At 47.4% G+C, this 18818-nt stretch overlaps 1 protein-coding gene across 1 annotated transcript in view; it reads left to right on the plus strand.

The window, feature by feature from the left end:
* The window catches only part of SCAPER (S-phase cyclin A associated protein in the ER), a gene marked incomplete in the record, with an annotated part of 462313 nt that overhangs the window by 311000 nt on the left and 132495 nt on the right, over positions 1-18818 (plus strand). Inside the window, 1 exon segment of the mRNA XM_078786405.1 lies at positions 18512-18627. Within this exon segment, the coding sequence (XP_078642531.1) occupies positions 18512-18627 (116 nt within the window).

Consider the following 18818-nt stretch of genomic DNA (forward strand, 5'->3'; position numbering starts at 1 on the left):
TGTATTTTACAGGATGTTACCACAGATCTAAATGATATTAAACCAACCTACGGGACAAGTCGTGTGTGTGGATGATTTTCACGACATTTAATATCATTTAAGATCTACGAAATGGCGGGACACAACATGATCGTTGTACCGATCCTCGACGCCGACTCACAAATCGAGGAGTCGGGGTCGGAGTTCACTCACTGGCTCAAAACGCTGGAGAACTATTTCGCAGCTCAGGAAACTGAGCCCACTGCCGGGGTGAAACTGTCCGTGTTACAGTCGAAGGTTAACCACCGCGTCTACAGGTGCATTCAGCGATTTGCGACGTACGCTACTGCTCTGGCTGAGCTAAAGCGAATATACGTAAGGACACAGAACCCGGTTTACAACCGGCACCAGCTCTCTCAGCGGCGACAACAACCAACGGAGTCGATCGATCGCTACGCACAGGAGCTGCGACACATCCTTGCGGATGGCGCATAGGAGGTGCGGACTCACGAGCAAGTTCAGGATGACCTTCTCCGAGATTCTTTCGTCTCTGGGGTCAGCTCTGTGGGCTTGAGGCTCAGGCTCCTGGAGACCGCTGACCTGACGTTCACGGAGGCCCTACGGTTGGCTCACGTTTTTACGGATGCCCATGAACAATCTACCGCTTATGACCACCCACGAGTCGTGGCGGGGACTTCTCAACTCGCGCGACCGACCGAGGATACGGGAGCGGACTCGATTACGGCCGAGTCCCTGGCTGCTCCTGAGGCGGACTCGGATTCCGGCCTGACTGCTGCTACCGCTGCCCGGCCACGGCCAGAACGGTACGCGAAGTGTTATTTTTGTGGCAACCGGCAGCATCCCAGGTCAGAGTGCCCGGCTCGGGAGGCAATATGCCATCTGTGCTCCACCAAGGGCCACTTCGCGAAGGTCTGCAAGAAGTCCGTGCGAGGCACGTGAGCCCGCGCGTCCTTGAATGGGTTTATCGCTGAGCCAACGGACCGGGCACCGAGCGGAGCGCCCCGCCCGGCCTTGATGAGCGTATTCCCTCCTCGTGGGCCCCTGGCCGCACGCTCGTCCTTGGAGGGGGACATCGGGCCGCCCAAACAACTGGCGCGACCACGACCGGCCACGGAGCGATCGGCCTTGGCTGGCCTCCGAACGCCCACCTCAAACAAGCAACAAGGTACTGCTTTGAAAACTCCTCTGGATTCGCAGCGAACGCTGCACGTGACTCGAGCGCCATCCGACGGCGGCTTTTACGAATTACACGCTATTGCTCCAGCTCATGAAACGGTGAATGGCAGTGATCCTCTACGCGTGACACGAGCGCCCTCTGACGGCGGCTCTTACGAATTACACGCACTTGCTCCAGCACGGCCAACTATGCGCTTGTCACGAGGGTCCTCCACAGGCTGCCCGAACGACCGGCAAACTGCAGCCAGTGTGGGAACGCCCTCTGACGGCGGCTCTTACGAATTACACGCACTTGCTCCAGCACGGCCAACTATGCGCTTGTCACGAGGGTCCTCCACAGGCTGCCCGAACGACCGTAAAACTGCAGCCGGTGTGGGAACGTCCTCTGACAGTGGCTTTTACGAATTACATGCTCCTGCTCCAGCGCGGCCAACTATGCCCTTGTTACGGGGGTCCTCCACGGACTGCCTGAACGACCGGAAAACTGCAGCCGGTGTGGGATCCACTCGCGAAGCGCGATCTTCTCGCCCGGACGGCACAATACCTGCCGGATCTTCCGGCCTTGCTCAGGCCATCATTCCGCTCAAGGTCGAGGACGTTTTTGCGCAAGCCTTAATCGACACGGGGTCGACGGATAGTTTTATCGATCAACGACGAGTGCGTCAACATGGGTAGCCGGTTCTCGGGACTACACGACGGATCTTCATGGCCTCCCAAGGACTTCGGCTGAGCACAAAAGGGGAATGTCGATTGAAACTTGTGATAAAGGGGCGCATGTTCCCAGACGTGCATCTCATGGTATTACCTGCGTTATGTGCTGACGTTCTGTTAGGACACGATTTCCTTAAGCGACATGGACGTTTGGAAATAGACTTCGGTGGGCCGGACCCGCTTGCTGTGTGCGCACTCGCTAAGATGGACGTGGAGCCTCTCTCGCTGTTCCCCAATCTGACCACTGATTGTACTCCTGTAGCCGTAAAATCGCGGCGCTACTCCCGCGCAGACGCACAATCCATTGCGGAAGGAACGGCCCAGCTCTTAAAGGACGGTATTATAGAACCCAGTCGGTCGCCGTGGCGGGCCCAAGTCTTAGTGGTGTGAAGTGAGGCCCATCGCTGGCGCATGGTAATCAACTACTCACAGACGATGAATCGTTTTACACAGCTGGATGCCTACCCCTTACCGGGGATGGATGCACTGGTACGTCAGGTGGCCCTGTACTCCGTTTACAGCACTCTCGATCTGCATAGTGCGTATCATCAGGTCCCCATCTCTAGGGCTGATCGCGTCTATACAGCCTTTGAATCGGGTCAACGGTTGTACCAGTTCACTCGACTCCCTTTTGGGGTAACAAACGGGGTCGCATATTTTCAGAGGGCTATGGATGACCTCGTTACGAAGGAGAACTTGACGGATGTCTTTGTCTATCTGGACAATCTTACGGTTTGTGGGTATGACCAGGGGCATCACGACGCTAATCTGAAGCGCTTCCTTGAGGTCGCGCAGAAATATCGCCTAACCATGAATGAGGCTAAGTGTCGTTACTCTCTACGCACGATAGATATTCTGGGGTACACTGTGACCCATGGCTCTGTCTCTCCGGATAAGGAGCGTCTGCGACCTTTGCTCGATATGGCTCCGCCTAGCGATCGGGCTTCGCTGAAACGCGCTCTTGGGCTGTTCGCCCACTATTCAAAGTGGGTGCAAAATTTCTCCGCGAAGCTCCGCCCCCTTGTGGCCTGCGACACGTTCCCCATGGGCCCGGCCGCCATGGCGGCCTTCGGGGGCCTTAAGGCCGACATCGCTGGCGCCGCCGTAGCGACGATTGACGAGAGTGCATCTTTCGTCTTGGAAAGTGATGCGTCGGATCATGCGATAGCGGCGACTCTCTCCCAAGGGGGGTGCCCTGTGGCTTTCTTTTCGCGGACTCTCACCTCCGCTGAGCGGAGGCATTCGTCTGTTGAAAAGGAAGCGTACGCGATCGTCGAATCAATTCGGCGATGGCGACCGTACATACTCGGGCGATGTTTCCAAATCGTCACGGACCAACAAAGCGTTGCGTTCATGTACGACACCTTACATGCTCAACGCATTAAGAATGAGAAAATCACTCGCTGGCGTATCGAACTCGCCGACTTCTGCTACACCATCAAATACCGCCCGGGGAAGGATAAACTGGTCGCCGACGCCTTATCGAGGCCGGCCACTTGCGCGGGGGTTGTAACTTTGGAGGGACTGCGTGCTTTGCACGGCACTATGTGTCATCCCGGGGTGGCGCATTTCGCGCATTTTGTGCGCAGTGGTAATCTGCCGTACTCGATTGAGGACATCCGCCGGATCTGCCGTGACTGCACTATCTGTGCGGAACTCAAACCGCGTTTTTACAACCCTCCTATGGGGACGCTGGTTAGGGCTACTAGACCGTGGGAGAGATTGGCGATGGATTTCAAAGGGCCGCTGCCGGTGTCGAGTAACTCTCGTTATCTGCTCACTATCGTTGATGAGTATTCGCGATTCCCCTTTGCTTATACGTGCGGGGATATGACGGCTGCCACGGTTATACGGTGCCTGCAAAATTTGTTTTCTATGTTTGGGTATCCGGCCTATGTGCATACCGATCGGGGTGCGGTGTTCCTGTCTCAGGAGGTGAGGTGATACTTGCTCCAAAATAATGTCGCTTCGAGTTACACCACCCCGTACCGGCCCCAGGCGAATGGGCAGATCGAACGCTTTAATGGGATTATATGGAGGGCCGTCATGCTAAGCCTCAGGACCCTCGGCCGGGGCCTCGATAAATGGGCGTGGTCGCTACCTGCGGCTCTAAACTCGATCCGGGCTCTCCTATGTACAGCCACCAACCAGACTCCTCACGAAAGACTGTTCCACCACCCTAGAAGCTCGGGTAGTATCCAATCTTTACCCAGCTGGCTCGCTGAGCCGGGGCCAGCCTATCTCAAACGAGCGGTTCGCACTAGCAAGTACGACCCCTTTGTTGATAAGGTGCGGGTACTCCAGGCTAATCCCGAGCATGCTCGTGTGATAACGGCAGATGGACGCGAGTCTACTGTCTCTGTACGCCATCTCGCCCCTTGTGGGGTCGACGACAGGGATATCGACGAACCAATCTACGAGTCTATGGACTCTATCGAAGCTTCCTCTATGGGACTACTGCCGACACTTCCGTCGTCGCCTACTCCCTTGCCTGATGGCTCTAGGGTGCCCCCTCTGACACCTAACTCCGATGGCTATTCCGACGCGGGGGATTCCGGGCTTGGGGACGCCGTACCTGGTAGTCTCCGGACACGAGCTGGCAGGGTAGTTCGCCGCCCCGACCGCTACGGGTGGACCGACTGACGTGGAATGACGTACCCCAATCGATTATTGCCGACGCATGCTTGCGACCTGCCTAGCGGCAGTATAGTTTTAACGGCGGGGTGAATGTAGTGAAATTATACTGAAGGTGAAGGTGAACCCGGGAGTGCTCGCTTATCCCACTAAAGGGGCGTCTATAAGACCCGGGACGACCGCGACGTAAGGCCACTCCTGCGACATTTACTGTGACATCTAGTCCTGTAGTCTTGAATGGTATGTACGCACCTATATGCTGGACTTGCTTGCTTTGCCTATTGTTATCGGTCTTTCCCATGTAATACCCCGATTCTGATGTCTATTGCATAAATGTATTTTACAGGATGTTACCACAGATCTAAATGATATTAAACCAACCTACGGGACAAGTCGTGTGTGTGGATGATTTTCACGACACAGCGTGCGTCTCAATGGCGTTTTGGCATTGATCTGCCAATGCCAAAGAGCATTCGTCGTTGGTACCGACAATTTGAGGAAACAGGCTGCTTATGTAAGGGGAAGAGCCCAGGGCGACCACGCACTTCAGAGGAAAACGTGGGAAGAATTCAAGAGAGTTTTCTGCGTAGCCCGTGCAAGTCCACTCGTCGTGCCAGTCGAGAACTTGCGATCCCTCATACGACTGTCTGGCGTGTGTTAAGGCGACATTTAATCCTGTACCGGTTGCAACTGGTACAGGCTCTTCGTACAGGTGACAAAGGAAAGCGTGTAGAATTTAGTGATGCGATGTTACAGAACATGGAAGACGACAGCTTCTTACCGCGTTTGATTTTTAGTGATGAAGAAACGTTTCATCTAAGCGGTAAAGTTAACCGTCACAATGTGCGCATATGAGGACTAGAGAATCCACACGAAACTAGAGCATGAGCTTGATTCCCCGAAAGTGAACGTGTTTTGTGCCGTTTCTCAAATAAAGGTTTATGGCCCTTTCTTTTTCGAGGGAAAAACAGTTACGGGGCAAACCTATCTCGAAATGCTGTAGAACTGGCTCTTTCCACAACTTAATGAAGATTCCGATGACTTCATTTTTCAGCAAGACGGAGCACCGCCACATTGGCACCTGCAGGTTCGACGTTTTCTAAATGACACACGGCCTCAACGTGGGATAGGTCGCATGGGACCCCAAGACTTGGCGCTACACTCTTGGCCCCCAAGATTCCCAGACATTACACCCTGCGACTTTTTCTTGTGGGGATACGTCAAAGACCGTGTTTTTGTGCCACCATTAGCGACTAATCTGGATGACCTCAAAAACAGAATCACGGCAGTGGTGACTTCAGTGAAAGAAGACACTCTGCGAGACATTTGGGACAAATTCAACTATCGTCTCGATGTTGTCCTTGCAGCAGGTGGAGGGCACATAGAGCATTTATAAAATGGTTAGTAAAACTTGATAACTCATTAAACCGTTTGTAACTTTTTGTGTAATTGTAACATGTTGCCATCGTGAAATATACTGCTTTGAAATTGGGTCCATCTTTTTGAAACACCCTGTATATTTTTTTACCCAAAATCAACATCTGATGCACGAATCAAATTGATTGCTTTGTTTTTACTTTGGGCACCAAAGGTGGATGGAGGTTGTTTTGACCCCTGTTTGTCTGTCTCCTCTGTGAGCAAAATATCTCAAAATGTTTTGGATTGATTTGGGTGAAACTTCATGTACACGTTTTGTGTGTGACACGGAAGAATAGATTAGATTTTGGTTCAGGTCCTGATCCAGATCCGACCTATCAGTGGGATACAAGACGTAAACTGTTCAGCCTGGCAGCGGTGACTGAACCTCTTAGCGTATGAGGGATCGCAGTATGCGCACTCTAGCTTGTGCTGTTCTCGTTTTTTCTATGTATTAGTTTGATGCCAATCAAATTGAACACATTTTAAAATTGATCTTTGTGGTATTTGGTGAGGTTCTCAAGCAGGGGGGAGGTTTGGAGTGTATACCGAGGGTAGTTGTGACATTGCGAGTTTTTGCCTTGATCGTATAAACTTTTGAACCACGTTTTTGTCTCGTTAACTGTATGATTACCATTTCTGGAAGTAATAAGCCAACAAACGTCATCATTTGTGGGGCTTGTATCGACTTAGCATCGATTGCAAATTTTATTTTGACCGTGTCAACACATCTCAACCGCCCAACACTCACCATCGCAAGGAATAAAAGAACGTCGCTTGGTGGTAAGAGGCGATGTGCACGCAACTTGCAAAAAACGGTCGTCGGGCAGGAGCAGACTTTCTTTTTTTCTGTTCTTGCAAAGAATAAGATCGGCTGTACTGATACTTTTCTTTTTCTGTTAGTTTTGTGAATTTCTTTTTCCCATAAGGATTATCCAGGTGGAGTATTTCTTTTTATTAACTGGAATGAACGAAATACGTTTCTTGTATATTTAAATTAATGCTGTGCTGTGGTTCGACATGAGCTCGCGGATGTTCTTGTGGGGTTGGCTCAGGAGAGTTTACCCAAAGTCTTTCAAGAACCCTCTGGCCAGGCTTGATGTTCGACTGAGGTTAGAGCCGGAATTTGTATTTTGTTCCGGGCGCGGCGATAGCTCACCTAATCTTCGCGAAGGACACCGTGCGATCTTCAACGTCCACTGACTAATGTCAGCAGGCAGGACACCCAGTTTAATGTCCACCCGAGGGACGGCACACACATTCATGACTCGCACTGCCTGAGAAACATGTGGATGACAGTTTATAGCTGGGCCCGGATTTGAAGACAGGCTACCCAGCTTAGAGGCGAGTGTGCGTACATATAAGCCAACCTGTCAACCTCCAAACTTCTTCCAAACTTCCTCATGGCTTGGTCTGCTGTAACTGCAAAGTTTCATTAAAGAGCTGCGAGCTAAAACCTATGAGAGGAAGATTCCACTCTTTCTGGCAGTGCGGAAAATACACAGCTTGCAATCACTCGAAGGGTTAATCAGTGCTGGACCACAGATAAGAGCGGAGCTTGGCAAAAGCAAGCTGAGCACACCGTTTGTGCTGGGTGTGACACACTGACCATGTTGAAAAGGTAAATGTTTGCCCAAGGTGAGCAAGAGGTGATGAGGGAAGCTACAGAACATTTGTTCCATTGAGATGCTGATTAACTGTACTTCGCACTCTATAAACGTGCGCAGGACATCCGACACGGCCTAACATACTAAAGGCCTTCGCACAAACATAGGTAACACAGTAACGGCCCAACGTACTAAAGGCCTTCCTAACATACTAAAGAGCTGTCCACACTTTTTCTTTTTCTTTTTTTTATATATTAAGTCGATGCTCATTGAGGAGCTTGAACATACGACGGATCAGGACGCAACAGAACAAAAAGAGGGGATGGAAACACACCGACAGCAGATTTGAGGGACAATATCAAGGGAGACTTGGAGGAATAAAGAATTCGTCTTTTTTGTGTTGCTACTCTTTTTCACAGCCCCTGCAAAACCTTGGAATGTGGGGAGGGAAGGAGGAGATACAGGGTGGACAACATGGATACAGAACCAAACTCTCAAGAAGGAAGCTTAGCCATGAATTGGAATTCTTAGTAATCTCAAAGGGATCTTGCACTCTTTAATTGCACTTCCCATGCAAATCGGTTCCGCCAAAGTGTTTTCGAAAACCTTGTCACCTGAGCTCTGCAAAAATCTGAGCTCTGCAGGCAGTTCCTTCGACCTCATGGCTTGGTTTTTGCTCTGATATGCATTGTCAGCTGTGAGACCTTATATAGACAGGTTTGTGCCTTTCCAAATCATGTCCAATCAATTGAATTTACCACAGGTGGACTCCAATCAAGGTGTAGAAACATCTCAAAGATGATCAAGAGAAATGGGAGGCACCTGAGCTAAATTTCAAATGTCATAGCAAAGGGTATGAATACTTATGTCAATGTGATATTTCAGTTTTTTCTTTTTGATAAATTTGCAAAACTTTCTAAAATCCTGTTTTCTCTTTGTCATTATGGGGTATTGAGTGTAGATTCATGAGGGAAAAAATGAATTTAAACGATTTCAGCATAAGGCTGCAACATAACAAAATGTGAAAAAAGTGAAAGGGTCTGAAGGCGCACTGTATGTATCCTCGATAAGGAATAACATCAATCGGCAAAACCGGCCAGCACGTTTGGCTTCAAATAGCCGACACTATTTCTGATTGAGTTCTTTTTCTATGTGAGATCGAGGCTCGTATAAAGGTGAGGCGACAGTGGGTAAAAGGGCAACAAAGTGACAGTGGGCCATTGGGGCCTCGGATTTTTTTTTTTCTTTACAGGGGTGAGGGTCGCGGGAGAGCAAGGTAGAACTGGCCGTGAGACAAACATCAAGGGAATAAATGAACAGGAAAAGAGGAGAGGGATGAGGGGAGGAAACACTGAAACTAGCAAGCAAGATGGTTGGGTTAGGAAAGGTTAATGATGGTGATAAATATGATGGGTCAGAATTAAGGATAACAACAAATGACGGTACGCTGCTTGCTTGAAGTACTGGAGGAAAGAGTTGGACGGAACAGCCTCTGGAAGGAACGTCGTGCATCCCGGATTTGCTGGGGAGGGTCGAAGAACTGAGAAAGTGGAAGGAGCAATGTTGCAGAATAGACGGGAGAAATCAGAGATCCACCGACATGGCTTTGGAGGTCATTTTTGCCATGTGGTCGGCCCAGGAAAGGTCATGGCTGCTGGTGAGACCTATAAGTTAATGAGACAGCCTCCTCCAGTGGGTGGCCAAGGAAATGGATAAGTGGGATTTTTGACGATCATTCCAGAGTGATAGGGAGAGACTGGGATTTTCCAGGAGTGATGGATATTTATCTGACCTGAATCTAGTCATCTCCAGATCAGCAGAGAGTGATGCAGCTGCTGTCTGTCTCGCTTTGGGATTGGAAGTACTGTATGTGGAATAATCTGCAAAAAGGAAGAGAGATTTTTCCAGAGCATCATAGAGGTCATTTGTATGGTTACAGACATACAGGAGTGAAAACGTAACCTCCGTCCTCCTTCGGTGGTGGAGGTAATAAGTAAAGTCTCAAGTCTGCCAGATAAACGTACTTTCCTGCTGTAAAATGACTTTCTGGTGCTGCTCATTTTGTTGTGCCGTCTTTTCCTTTACCCCAGTGCCGCAGTGTTATGGTAGTATCCCAAAGCTCACTAACCGTTGATGTGTAACCCTAGCCATGGCATTAGCAGCAGATTAGGGTGGTGTTAAACTTCCATAATTACCCAGCTGGCTGGGAACGTGGTCTGGGCGGCTCTGTGTGCCCGGCGTAGCGCAGCGGGGCTCCTTGTTGTTTGGTCTGCCGGTGGGCTTCGGATGGATTATCGGTGCCGTCACCAAATTTGAACCATTCCTTCAAACACGACCATCAACTCAGAATGGAAGTATTGCCCATCTTTGTTTTGTTTTAATTTAGCGGACGTGTGTCTGAGCCAAGTGATTTGAACAAATGGCAATAGAAAACTAAACACGAAACAGGTTAAACATCCAAATTCCAATTTGGGAAATGAACTGGTCTTCTCTGATCTCATTGGGGGCAATCAGTAGAAACTTCATTTCACTCAACTTAGATTAATGGTGGTTTTAAACTTTGAGATGTTGAGGCAACGTATGGAATAAATCCAGACTTTGATTTCAAATTAATCCAGAGCGTCTCTTTTCTGGTTTTGCTGTCTTTTTCAATCTCCTCTCTGGTTTCTCTGTCTTTTTCCATCTCCTATCTGGTTTATCTGTCTTCTTCCGTCTCCTTTCTGGTTTATCTGTCTTCTTCCGTCTCCTCTCTGGTTTCTCTGTCTTCCTCCGTCTCCTCTCTGGTTTCTCTGTCTTCTTCCGTCTCCTTTCTGGTTTATCTGTCTTCTTCCGTCTCCTCTCTGGTTTCTCTGTCTTCTTCCGTCTCCTTTCTGGTTTTTCTCTCTTCTTCCATCTCCTATCTGGTTTATCTGTCTTCTTCCGTCTCCTCTCTGGTTTCTCTGTCTTCTTCCGTCTCCTTTCTGTTTTTTCTCATCTTCTTCCGTCTCCTATCTGGTTTATCTGTCTTCTTCCATCTCCTTTCTAGTTTATCTGTCTTCCTCCGTCTCCTCTCTGGTTTCTCTGTCTTCTTCCATCTCCTTTCTGGTTTTTCTCTCTTCTTCCGTCTCCTTTCTGGTCTTTCTCTCTTCTTCCGTCTCCTCTCTGGTTTCTCTGTCTTTTTCCATCTCCTATCTGGTTTATCTGTCTTCTTCCGTCTCCTTTCTGGTTTATCTGTTCTCTTCCGTCTCCTTTCTGGTTTATCTGTCTTCCTCTGTCTGCTTTCTGGTTTCTCTGTCTTCTTCTGTCTCCTTTCTGGTCTTTCTCTCTTCTTCCGTCTCCTTCCTGGTCTTTCTCTCTTCTTCCGTCTCCTTTCTGGTTTATCTGTCTTCTTCCGTCTCCTTTCTGGTTTCTCTGTCTTCTTCCGTCTCCTTTCTGGTTTTTCTCTCTTCTTCCATCTCCTATCTGGTTTATCTGTCTTCTTCCGTCTCCTCTCTGGTTTCTCTGTCTTCTTCCGTCTCCTTTCTGTTTTTTCTCTCTTCTTCCGTCTCCTATCTGGTTTATCTGTCTTCTTCCATCTCCTCTCTGGTTTCTCTGTCTGCTTCTTCTGTCTGCTTTCTGGTTTCTCTGTCTTCTTCTGTCTGCTTTCTGGTTTCTCTGTTTTCTTCCGTCTCCTTTCTGGTCTTTCTCTCTTCTCCCGTCTCCTTTCTGGTTTATCTGTCTTCCTCTGTCTGCTTTCTGGTTTCTCTGTCTTCTTCTGTCTCCTTTCTGGTCTTTCTCTCTTCTTCCGTCTCCTTCCTGGTCTTTCTCTCTTCTTCCGTCTCCTTTCTGGTTTATCTGTCTTCTTCCGTCTCCTTTCTGGTTTATCTGTCTTCTTCTGTCTGCTTTCTGGTTTCTCTGTCTTCTTCCGTCTCCTTTCTGGTCTTTCTCTCTTCTTCCGTCTCCTTTCTGGTCTTTCTCTCTTCTTCCGTCTCCTTTCTGGTTTGTCTGTCTTATTCTGTCTGCTTTCTGGTTTCTCTGTCTTCTTCCATCTCCTCTCTGGTTTCTCTGTCTGCTTCTTCTGTCTGCTTTCTGGTTTCTCTGTTTTCTTCTGTCTGCTTTCTGGTTTCTCTGTTTTCTTCCGTCTCCTTTCTGGTTGATCTGTCTTCCTCCGTCTCCTCTCTGGTTTATCTGTCTTCTTCCGTCTCCTTTCTGGTCTTTCTCTCTTCTCCCGTCTCCTTTCTGGTCTTTCTCTCTTCTTCCATCTCCTTTCTGGATTCTCTGTCTTCTTCCGTCTCCTTTCTGGTCTTTCTCTCTTCTTCCATCACCTTTCTGGTTTATCTGTCTTCCTCCATCTCCTCTCTGGTTTATCTGTCTTCCTTCATCTCCTCTCTGGTTTCTCTGTCTTCTTCCGTCTCCTTTCTGGTCTTTCTCTCTTCTTCCGTCTCCTTTCTGGTTTCTCTGTCTTCTTCCATCACCTTTCTGGTTTATCTGTCTTCCTCCGTCTCCTCTCTGGTTTCTGTCTTCTTCCGTCTCCTTTCTGGTCTTTCTCTCTTCTTCCGTCTCCTTTCTGGTCTTTCTCTCTTCTTCCGTCTCCTTTCTGGTCTTTCTCTCTTCTTCCGTCTCCTTTCTGGTTTCTCTGTCTTCTTCCATCTCCTTTCTGGTTTATCTGTCTTCCTCCGTCTCCTCTCTGGTTTCTGTCTTTTTCCGTCTCCTTTCTGGTCTTTCTCTCTTCTTCCGTCTCCTTTCGGGTTTCTCTGTCTTCTGTCTCCTTTCTGGTTTCTCTGGCTTCTGTCTCCTGGTTTCTCTGTCTTCTGGTTTCTCTGTCTTCTTCCGTCTCTTCTCTGGTCTTGCACCTATGTCCTCTCCCATGCTTTGCCCCCCACCCCACCCCCTCACATTTAGGCTGTGCTCACACATTCCCCCATCAACCCCCTTCTGGTGAAACTACCCAAATCCAGAATCACCTTCACTCATTTGCTCCTCTTTATTCCTGCCTGTGGAACCAACTCCCACATTCTCTTCAATCTTATTCTTCACTCCACATCTTCAAGGCAGCTGTTCACCACCACCCCCACCCCCCCCCCATCCAAAACCATGATCTTTTCTACCCCCTGCAGAACCCCTCCCCTCCCCCTCAAAAATAAATTCCACACTCTTTCCTTCCTGAGTCCTGAGAGTTTGGTTCTGTATCCATATTATCTACCCCTTGCATTGTCTCCATTTATTACATGGCAAAAAAACAAAATTTGACAAGTATGTTGATCACTCCGGTTTGTTTGTTTGTTTGTGTGCTTGTGTGTTTGTTACTTGCGAAAATCGAAGATTTTTCAAGTATATTGGTTGGTCTTGTGCGTTAGTCTGTCTGTCTGTCTGTTTGTCTATCTGTATGTATGTCAGTCACCTTCAGGTCTTAATTTTCAACCGATCTTCATGAAACTTCACCAAATGGTAGAGTTGGTCATAAGCAAGAAGCCTATTGTTTTTGGGGTCAAAAGGTTAAGGTCACCAACTTTGTAGGTCAACATAGGCCAAATGTCACCAACTTTGTCAAATTTCTAAAATCCTCAATTTTCATCCGATAGACTTGAAATTTGAATACTTTTGAAATTTCCTTGAAATTTGAAATTTTAAGAGGATTTGCATATACTAGGGCATGCCCGTACTATATCTATATCTAAAATTATATCCCCCCCTCTATTTACATGAAATGGTTTGGTCCATGAAATGTTTTGGTCCATTCGCAACGCCAAAGCGAACGGCGAACGCTTTACATGAAATGGTTTGGTGCATGAAATGTTTTGGTCCATTCGCAACGCCAAAGCGAACGGCGAACGGCTTGCGAGTACAGTGACAATCCCCCCGGGGTTTTTATTAGTTTTAAAACATAGTTTAACGCCAACATAGCGCCAACATAGTTTGCAAACGTGAAATAAATGAATACGCTCTCAAATGTGCCATCCGAGGCAGAGTGTGTCCGCCACGTTCGGCACACGCGATAGCTCACTGCTCTCTGATTGGTTGAATCGTTTTTTGGACATAGCTCGGTAAGTAATTGTCCGATTAATATGAAACCTTGAAAAGGCACATCCTCGGGTCCCCAGCAATATACCTGGCAAGTTTAAAGTATATCGGACCCGTGGTTGTCGAGAAACAGCGGTCACAGACAAACAAACGTACAAACGTACAAACGTACAAACAAACACACAGAGATTACTGGAATTATAGATAGATGGTCACTGAATTCAACCCCCAACTATTTTTGAGGTCAACATAGGCCAAAAGGTTAACATACGCCAAATTTATAAAATCCTCAATTTTCATCCGATTGACTTGAAATTTGAAGAGGATTTTCATATCGGCTAACTGAATTCAACCACCAACTATTTTTGAGATCAACATAGGTTAAAAGGTCAACATAGGCCAAAAAATCAACAACTTTTCAAATTTCTAAAATCCTTAATTTTCATCCGATAGACTTGAAATTTGAATAGGATTTTCATATCAAGTAACTGAATTCAACGAACAACTATTTTTGAGATCAACATAGGCTAAAAGGTCAGCATAGGCCAAAGGTCAACCACTCTTCTAATTTCTAAAATCCTCAATTTTCATCCGATTGACTTGAAATCTGAAAAGGATTTTCATATCGGCTTACTGAAACCAACCACCAACTATTTTTGAGGTCAACATAGGCCAAAAGGTCAGCATTGGCCAAATTTCTAAAATTGTGAATTTTCATCCGATTAACTTAAAATTTGAAGACAATTTGCACATCAGGTCACTGAATTCAACCTCAATTTATTTTTGTGGTCAAAACGATGTTCTACTGAGTGCTATTCTACTTTGTTCTCTTTTGCCAAGTGTCGTTCTATGAGTGATTTTTCATTTTGACCCTCAGCCCTACTGTTAATGCCTCCCGCTCCCCTCCTTCCCTACCCCCTCCCTCCCCACCCCCAACCTCTCCTTATGCTGTTTATTTTGTTCTGTTACATCCTGATCTGTTCTTTGTTTGAGCTCTTCCATGAGCCTTGACTTTGTCTACAAAAAAAGATACTTGTACATGAAGAACAATTCAATTACTTTTTTCGTTGTCAATACATCTCCAGGGATTTATCTTTAAGGAAGTGAACCTTGTGTGTCTTGTGATTGAAGCCCTGATGTGCTATTGTTGGTGATAACAGGTTAGATATGGCACTCTCTGAGGTTTTATTCCCTAAAACTTGCATTTATCATATTTGGAGAAGGACCTGCCCATCCTGTGAAGGTCACAAAACAATACAAACTTTAGGGAAGGGGGTGGAGGGGGGGGGGGAGGTGAGGGGGGTGCAACAGAAAGAATAATCTCACTATAATTGTATGATATTTTATATACTAGATAGTTATCCATCAAGCAAATACATATATTTGACTGGAATTGGCTCATTATTTTGGCCTGATGATTGCACCTTCACTGAGGTGTGGCTGTGGTGCTGATGCAGTGTCCCGGTATGAGTAGGGCGGGAATTAGAAATTTGGTGAGGGTATTGGCATGTGATGGACGACTCTCTCGTTTATTTTTTTAAGCCACAGTGGGATATTTTTCATCTACCAACAAAAAAGATCAATCAGAGATTGCAGACCCTAACCAGGACTTGGTTTGTGTGGTGTACTTTGTGTGGCAAATAAATAGAAGGATGTACGACTACATGAAGAACATCCGGTCGTTGAGTGCAATTGAAACCGGTATAAATGGTCTAGTTGTAAATGTGTAAAGGTCAAAGATCTAAAAAGTTGTAACGGTCAAATAGCCTTAAGGTTGAAAGGTCTGAAATGGTCTAAAGTGTCTAAAGGGTCTTTATAGGTCGAAGGGATTGAAAGGAGTAATTTAATTCTAAAGGGTCCGAATTGTGTGAAGAGGTCCAAAAGGTCTTAAAACGTCTAAAAAGGTTATTAAGGTCAAAGGGGTCTACAGGGTATTAAAATGTCTGAAATATGTGAAAGTCTAAAGGGGTTAGAACAGAGTCCAAGGGTCTTCGAGGTTCTGAAGGGTCTATGAGGATCTAAAAGGTTTCAGGGGTCAAAGGGTTCTAAAGGGTGTAATGGGGTTTATAGGGTCTTAGGATTCTAGAGGGTCTTCGGGGCCTATAGGATTGAACAGGGTCTTCGGTGTCTCAGGTATTAGAAGGTCTTAGGGTTCTAAGGGGACTTAAAAGGCCTTAAGGGTATAAAAGTGTGAGGGGTCTTAAAGGGTGTTAGGGTTGTAAAGGGTTGAAGCGGATTTAATGGGTCATAGCGGTCTAAAAGGTCTTAGGGGTCTTAAAGGGTCTTGTTTAATTGATACACATACGTTCTGTGTGGACAAACAGACAAACTAGAACGGCACTTGGTGCCGCCAGGCTGAACTAGAGCGCATACCTCCCGCCAGGTGAACAGTTTACACTTTATATCCCCTGGTGTTGGGCTAGCGGCTAGGGTGTCAGCTTAGGATCCTAGGATCCTGGGTTCGAATCCCGGTCGATCGCTGAATTAACGCCAGGGGGATTGACTCAGCCTGTCATCCTTCCGAGGTCGGCTAATTGAGGACCAGTTCACTGGTAATTCCCTGTTTGTCGTTAAAGGCGGCAAAAAGGGTCGGCGTCAGGAAGGGCATCCGGCCGTAAAACATTGCTTCAAAAAGGGGACCGAAAAACAACAACAACCACGGTTCCCGAAAAAGGCCAACCCCCGCTTGCGGGGAAAAATGGCCTCTAAAGGTGGTTATATATCCCACTAATACGCCGGATCTGAATCTGAACCAAATCCAATCGGCTTGTTCTTGGCACTTGCCCAACTTACCCAAAATTTTGTCATAAGTCGTCCATAACTTTTTGAGATATCCTGCTATGTATCGGGTCAGCTCTAGCTCTCAATGGTGAAAAATAACTTTAAAAAACCATCCGACCTGGAGCCGGATTCGGATCTTCACCAAAAGATTTATCACTAAAATGAAGTTGAGGTTAAACATTAAATCCATCATGAAATAATTGTGTATTTCATGAATGGAATTGCCACCATCTTGAAGGGATTATATATTAAAGTGGCAAAATTAAAGCAAGCGAGGTTTAAACATCTGTTTATTCAGTCCATGTTCATCAATCTTCAGCTAAGTCTGAACCTTGCTCTTTTTTTTCCAACTCTTTATTCTATCCCTACCTCAAGTGTGAAACCTCATCGTCTGCAGACAATGGCACACACTCACAACGGTCACACTTGGTCGCATCTCTGTCTCAGTGGTGAAAAGCAATGACAGGAATGTGCACAGCAGGCGATGGGACAGCCCTGATGGCCCCCCACCTCGGTGTCTCAGCAATCCCACCATCCGCACCAATTTTCACCCAGCACCAGAGCTAAATGGGTGCACGCTGTAGTGGCGAGAAGACTTGATAAAATAGCCCATTGCTGGCGGTATCGTTTATTGCAGGGTTGAGAGGGGAGACTTCTCCCCCGCCCCCATCCCCCTCCATTCCACATCCCCACTAGTATTCCTTTTAAGAGCACTGTTATTACTCACACCTTACATTTGGGGAGTCATCTCAGTAACGTCCCACACTTGTGCACACACCTTCAGCTTTTACTGTCCTGCAGGGATGGATTCGTTATTTGTTTCATTTATTCCCACTTTTCCACCCCCTTCTCGTCCTTCCTCCCTCCCCCCGCACCCCTCACTCTCAACATTACCAGTGATTTAAAGGTATTTTTCCCTACTCATCTCTAAAAGAGTTTGAAGGGCAAATTTTGCACGACGGTGTACGATGGTGCAGCACTGCATTTTCAGACATGCCACTTGTGATTTTAGTCCGAAGGTTCAGTTTAGTTGAAGTAGTTTCTGGGAATTTGAAAAAGTAAAGTGGTTTGCTTCCAACCCTAAAGTGGAAAAGTTTGGACAAATGCATTGCTATGTTATTATTCGACACATCCGTCTCTCTCTCTCTCTCTCTCTGTCTCTGTCTCTGTCTCTCTCTCTCTCTCTCTCTCTCTCTCTCTCTCTCTCTGTCTCTCTCTGTCTCTCTCTCTGTCTCTCTCTCTCTCTCCCTGTCTCGCTTTCTCTCTCTCCCTGTCTCGCTCGCTCTCTCTCTCTCTCGCTCGCTCTCTCTCTCTCTCTCTGGCACTCTCTCGCTCTCTCTCTCTCTCGCCCTCTCTCCCTGTCTCGCTCTCTCTCGCTCGCTCTCTCTCTCTCCCTCTCGCTCTCTCTCCCTGTCTTGCTCTCTCTCTCTCTCTCTCTCTCTCTCTCTCTCTCTCTCTCTCTCTCTCTCTCTCTCTCTCGCTCTCTTTCCCTCTCTTTCCCCCTCTCTCTGTGTCTCTTTCCCTCTCTCTCTCTGTCTCTCTCTCTCTCCCTGTCTCGCTCTCTCTCCCTGTCTCGCTCTCTCTCCCTGTCTCGCTCTCTCTCCCTGTCTCGCTCTCTCTCCCTGTCTCGCTCTCTCTCCCTGTCTCGCTCTCTCTCCCTGTCTCGCTCTCTCGCTCTCTCTCTCTCTCTCGCGCTCTCTCGCTCTCTCTCCCTATCTCGCTCTCTCTCACGCTCTCTCTCTCCTCTCTCTCTCTCTCTCTCCCTCCCTCTCTCTCCCTCTCTCTCCCTCTCTCTCCCTCTCTTTCCCTCTCTCTCTGTCTCTCTTTCCCTCTCTCTCTCTCTCTTAGCTGCATGTTGGGGACTGCCTATGGTGAGTGAACAGTGATGGACGTTAAATGCACAAGTAAATTGACACGGTACAAATGAGGGTGATTGGGGCATAGGCAATCCCTGCATTCATGTCACTGTCAGCCAGCATGGAGTCAAGCTGTTCCAAGAACTTATAGGTGTTGCATCTGCATAATTGTCATTCGGGGTACTTGTGGCCCATAAGTGGAGTTTGCTGCACTCGGATATATTCGACTTGAGGTTTTATTTTGAAATTTTTTCGTTTCGTTTCCATAAAAAGTTTAATGTAGGTTTGCAGAAATTACTACAGGTACTTCACGATGAAATTCGGCCTCTGATTGCATACGATTCTCTCCAGGTCCACGCCGACCAACTTACGTTCCGGCTGAGTGGCGGTCTCGTGGCTTTGGGACAACTCCTGCAGACGTTTGGGACTGTGGGAGGAACAACATCGAGTGTGAAGATCCCAGTCAAGTGAGTTTTTGTCTCCATTTATTCCGGGTTAACCCCACTGATACGATAAATGTTTGTTTGTGTTTGATGGACAATCTTTTCAAACAGATGATGGAGCAATTGCAGGTTCGGCTGCATTCAGGAAATGGTTTTCGATGTTGGTCTTTCTTTGTGCCTCCCTTACACTCAACCTCACCAAAACTCCCCAAAGA

This window comes from Myxine glutinosa, chromosome 11 (genome assembly GCF_964187855.1).
Source record: "Myxine glutinosa chromosome 11, kmMyxGlut1.1, whole genome shotgun sequence".
NCBI classification, from domain to species: domain Eukaryota; kingdom Metazoa; phylum Chordata; class Myxini; order Myxiniformes; family Myxinidae; genus Myxine; species Myxine glutinosa.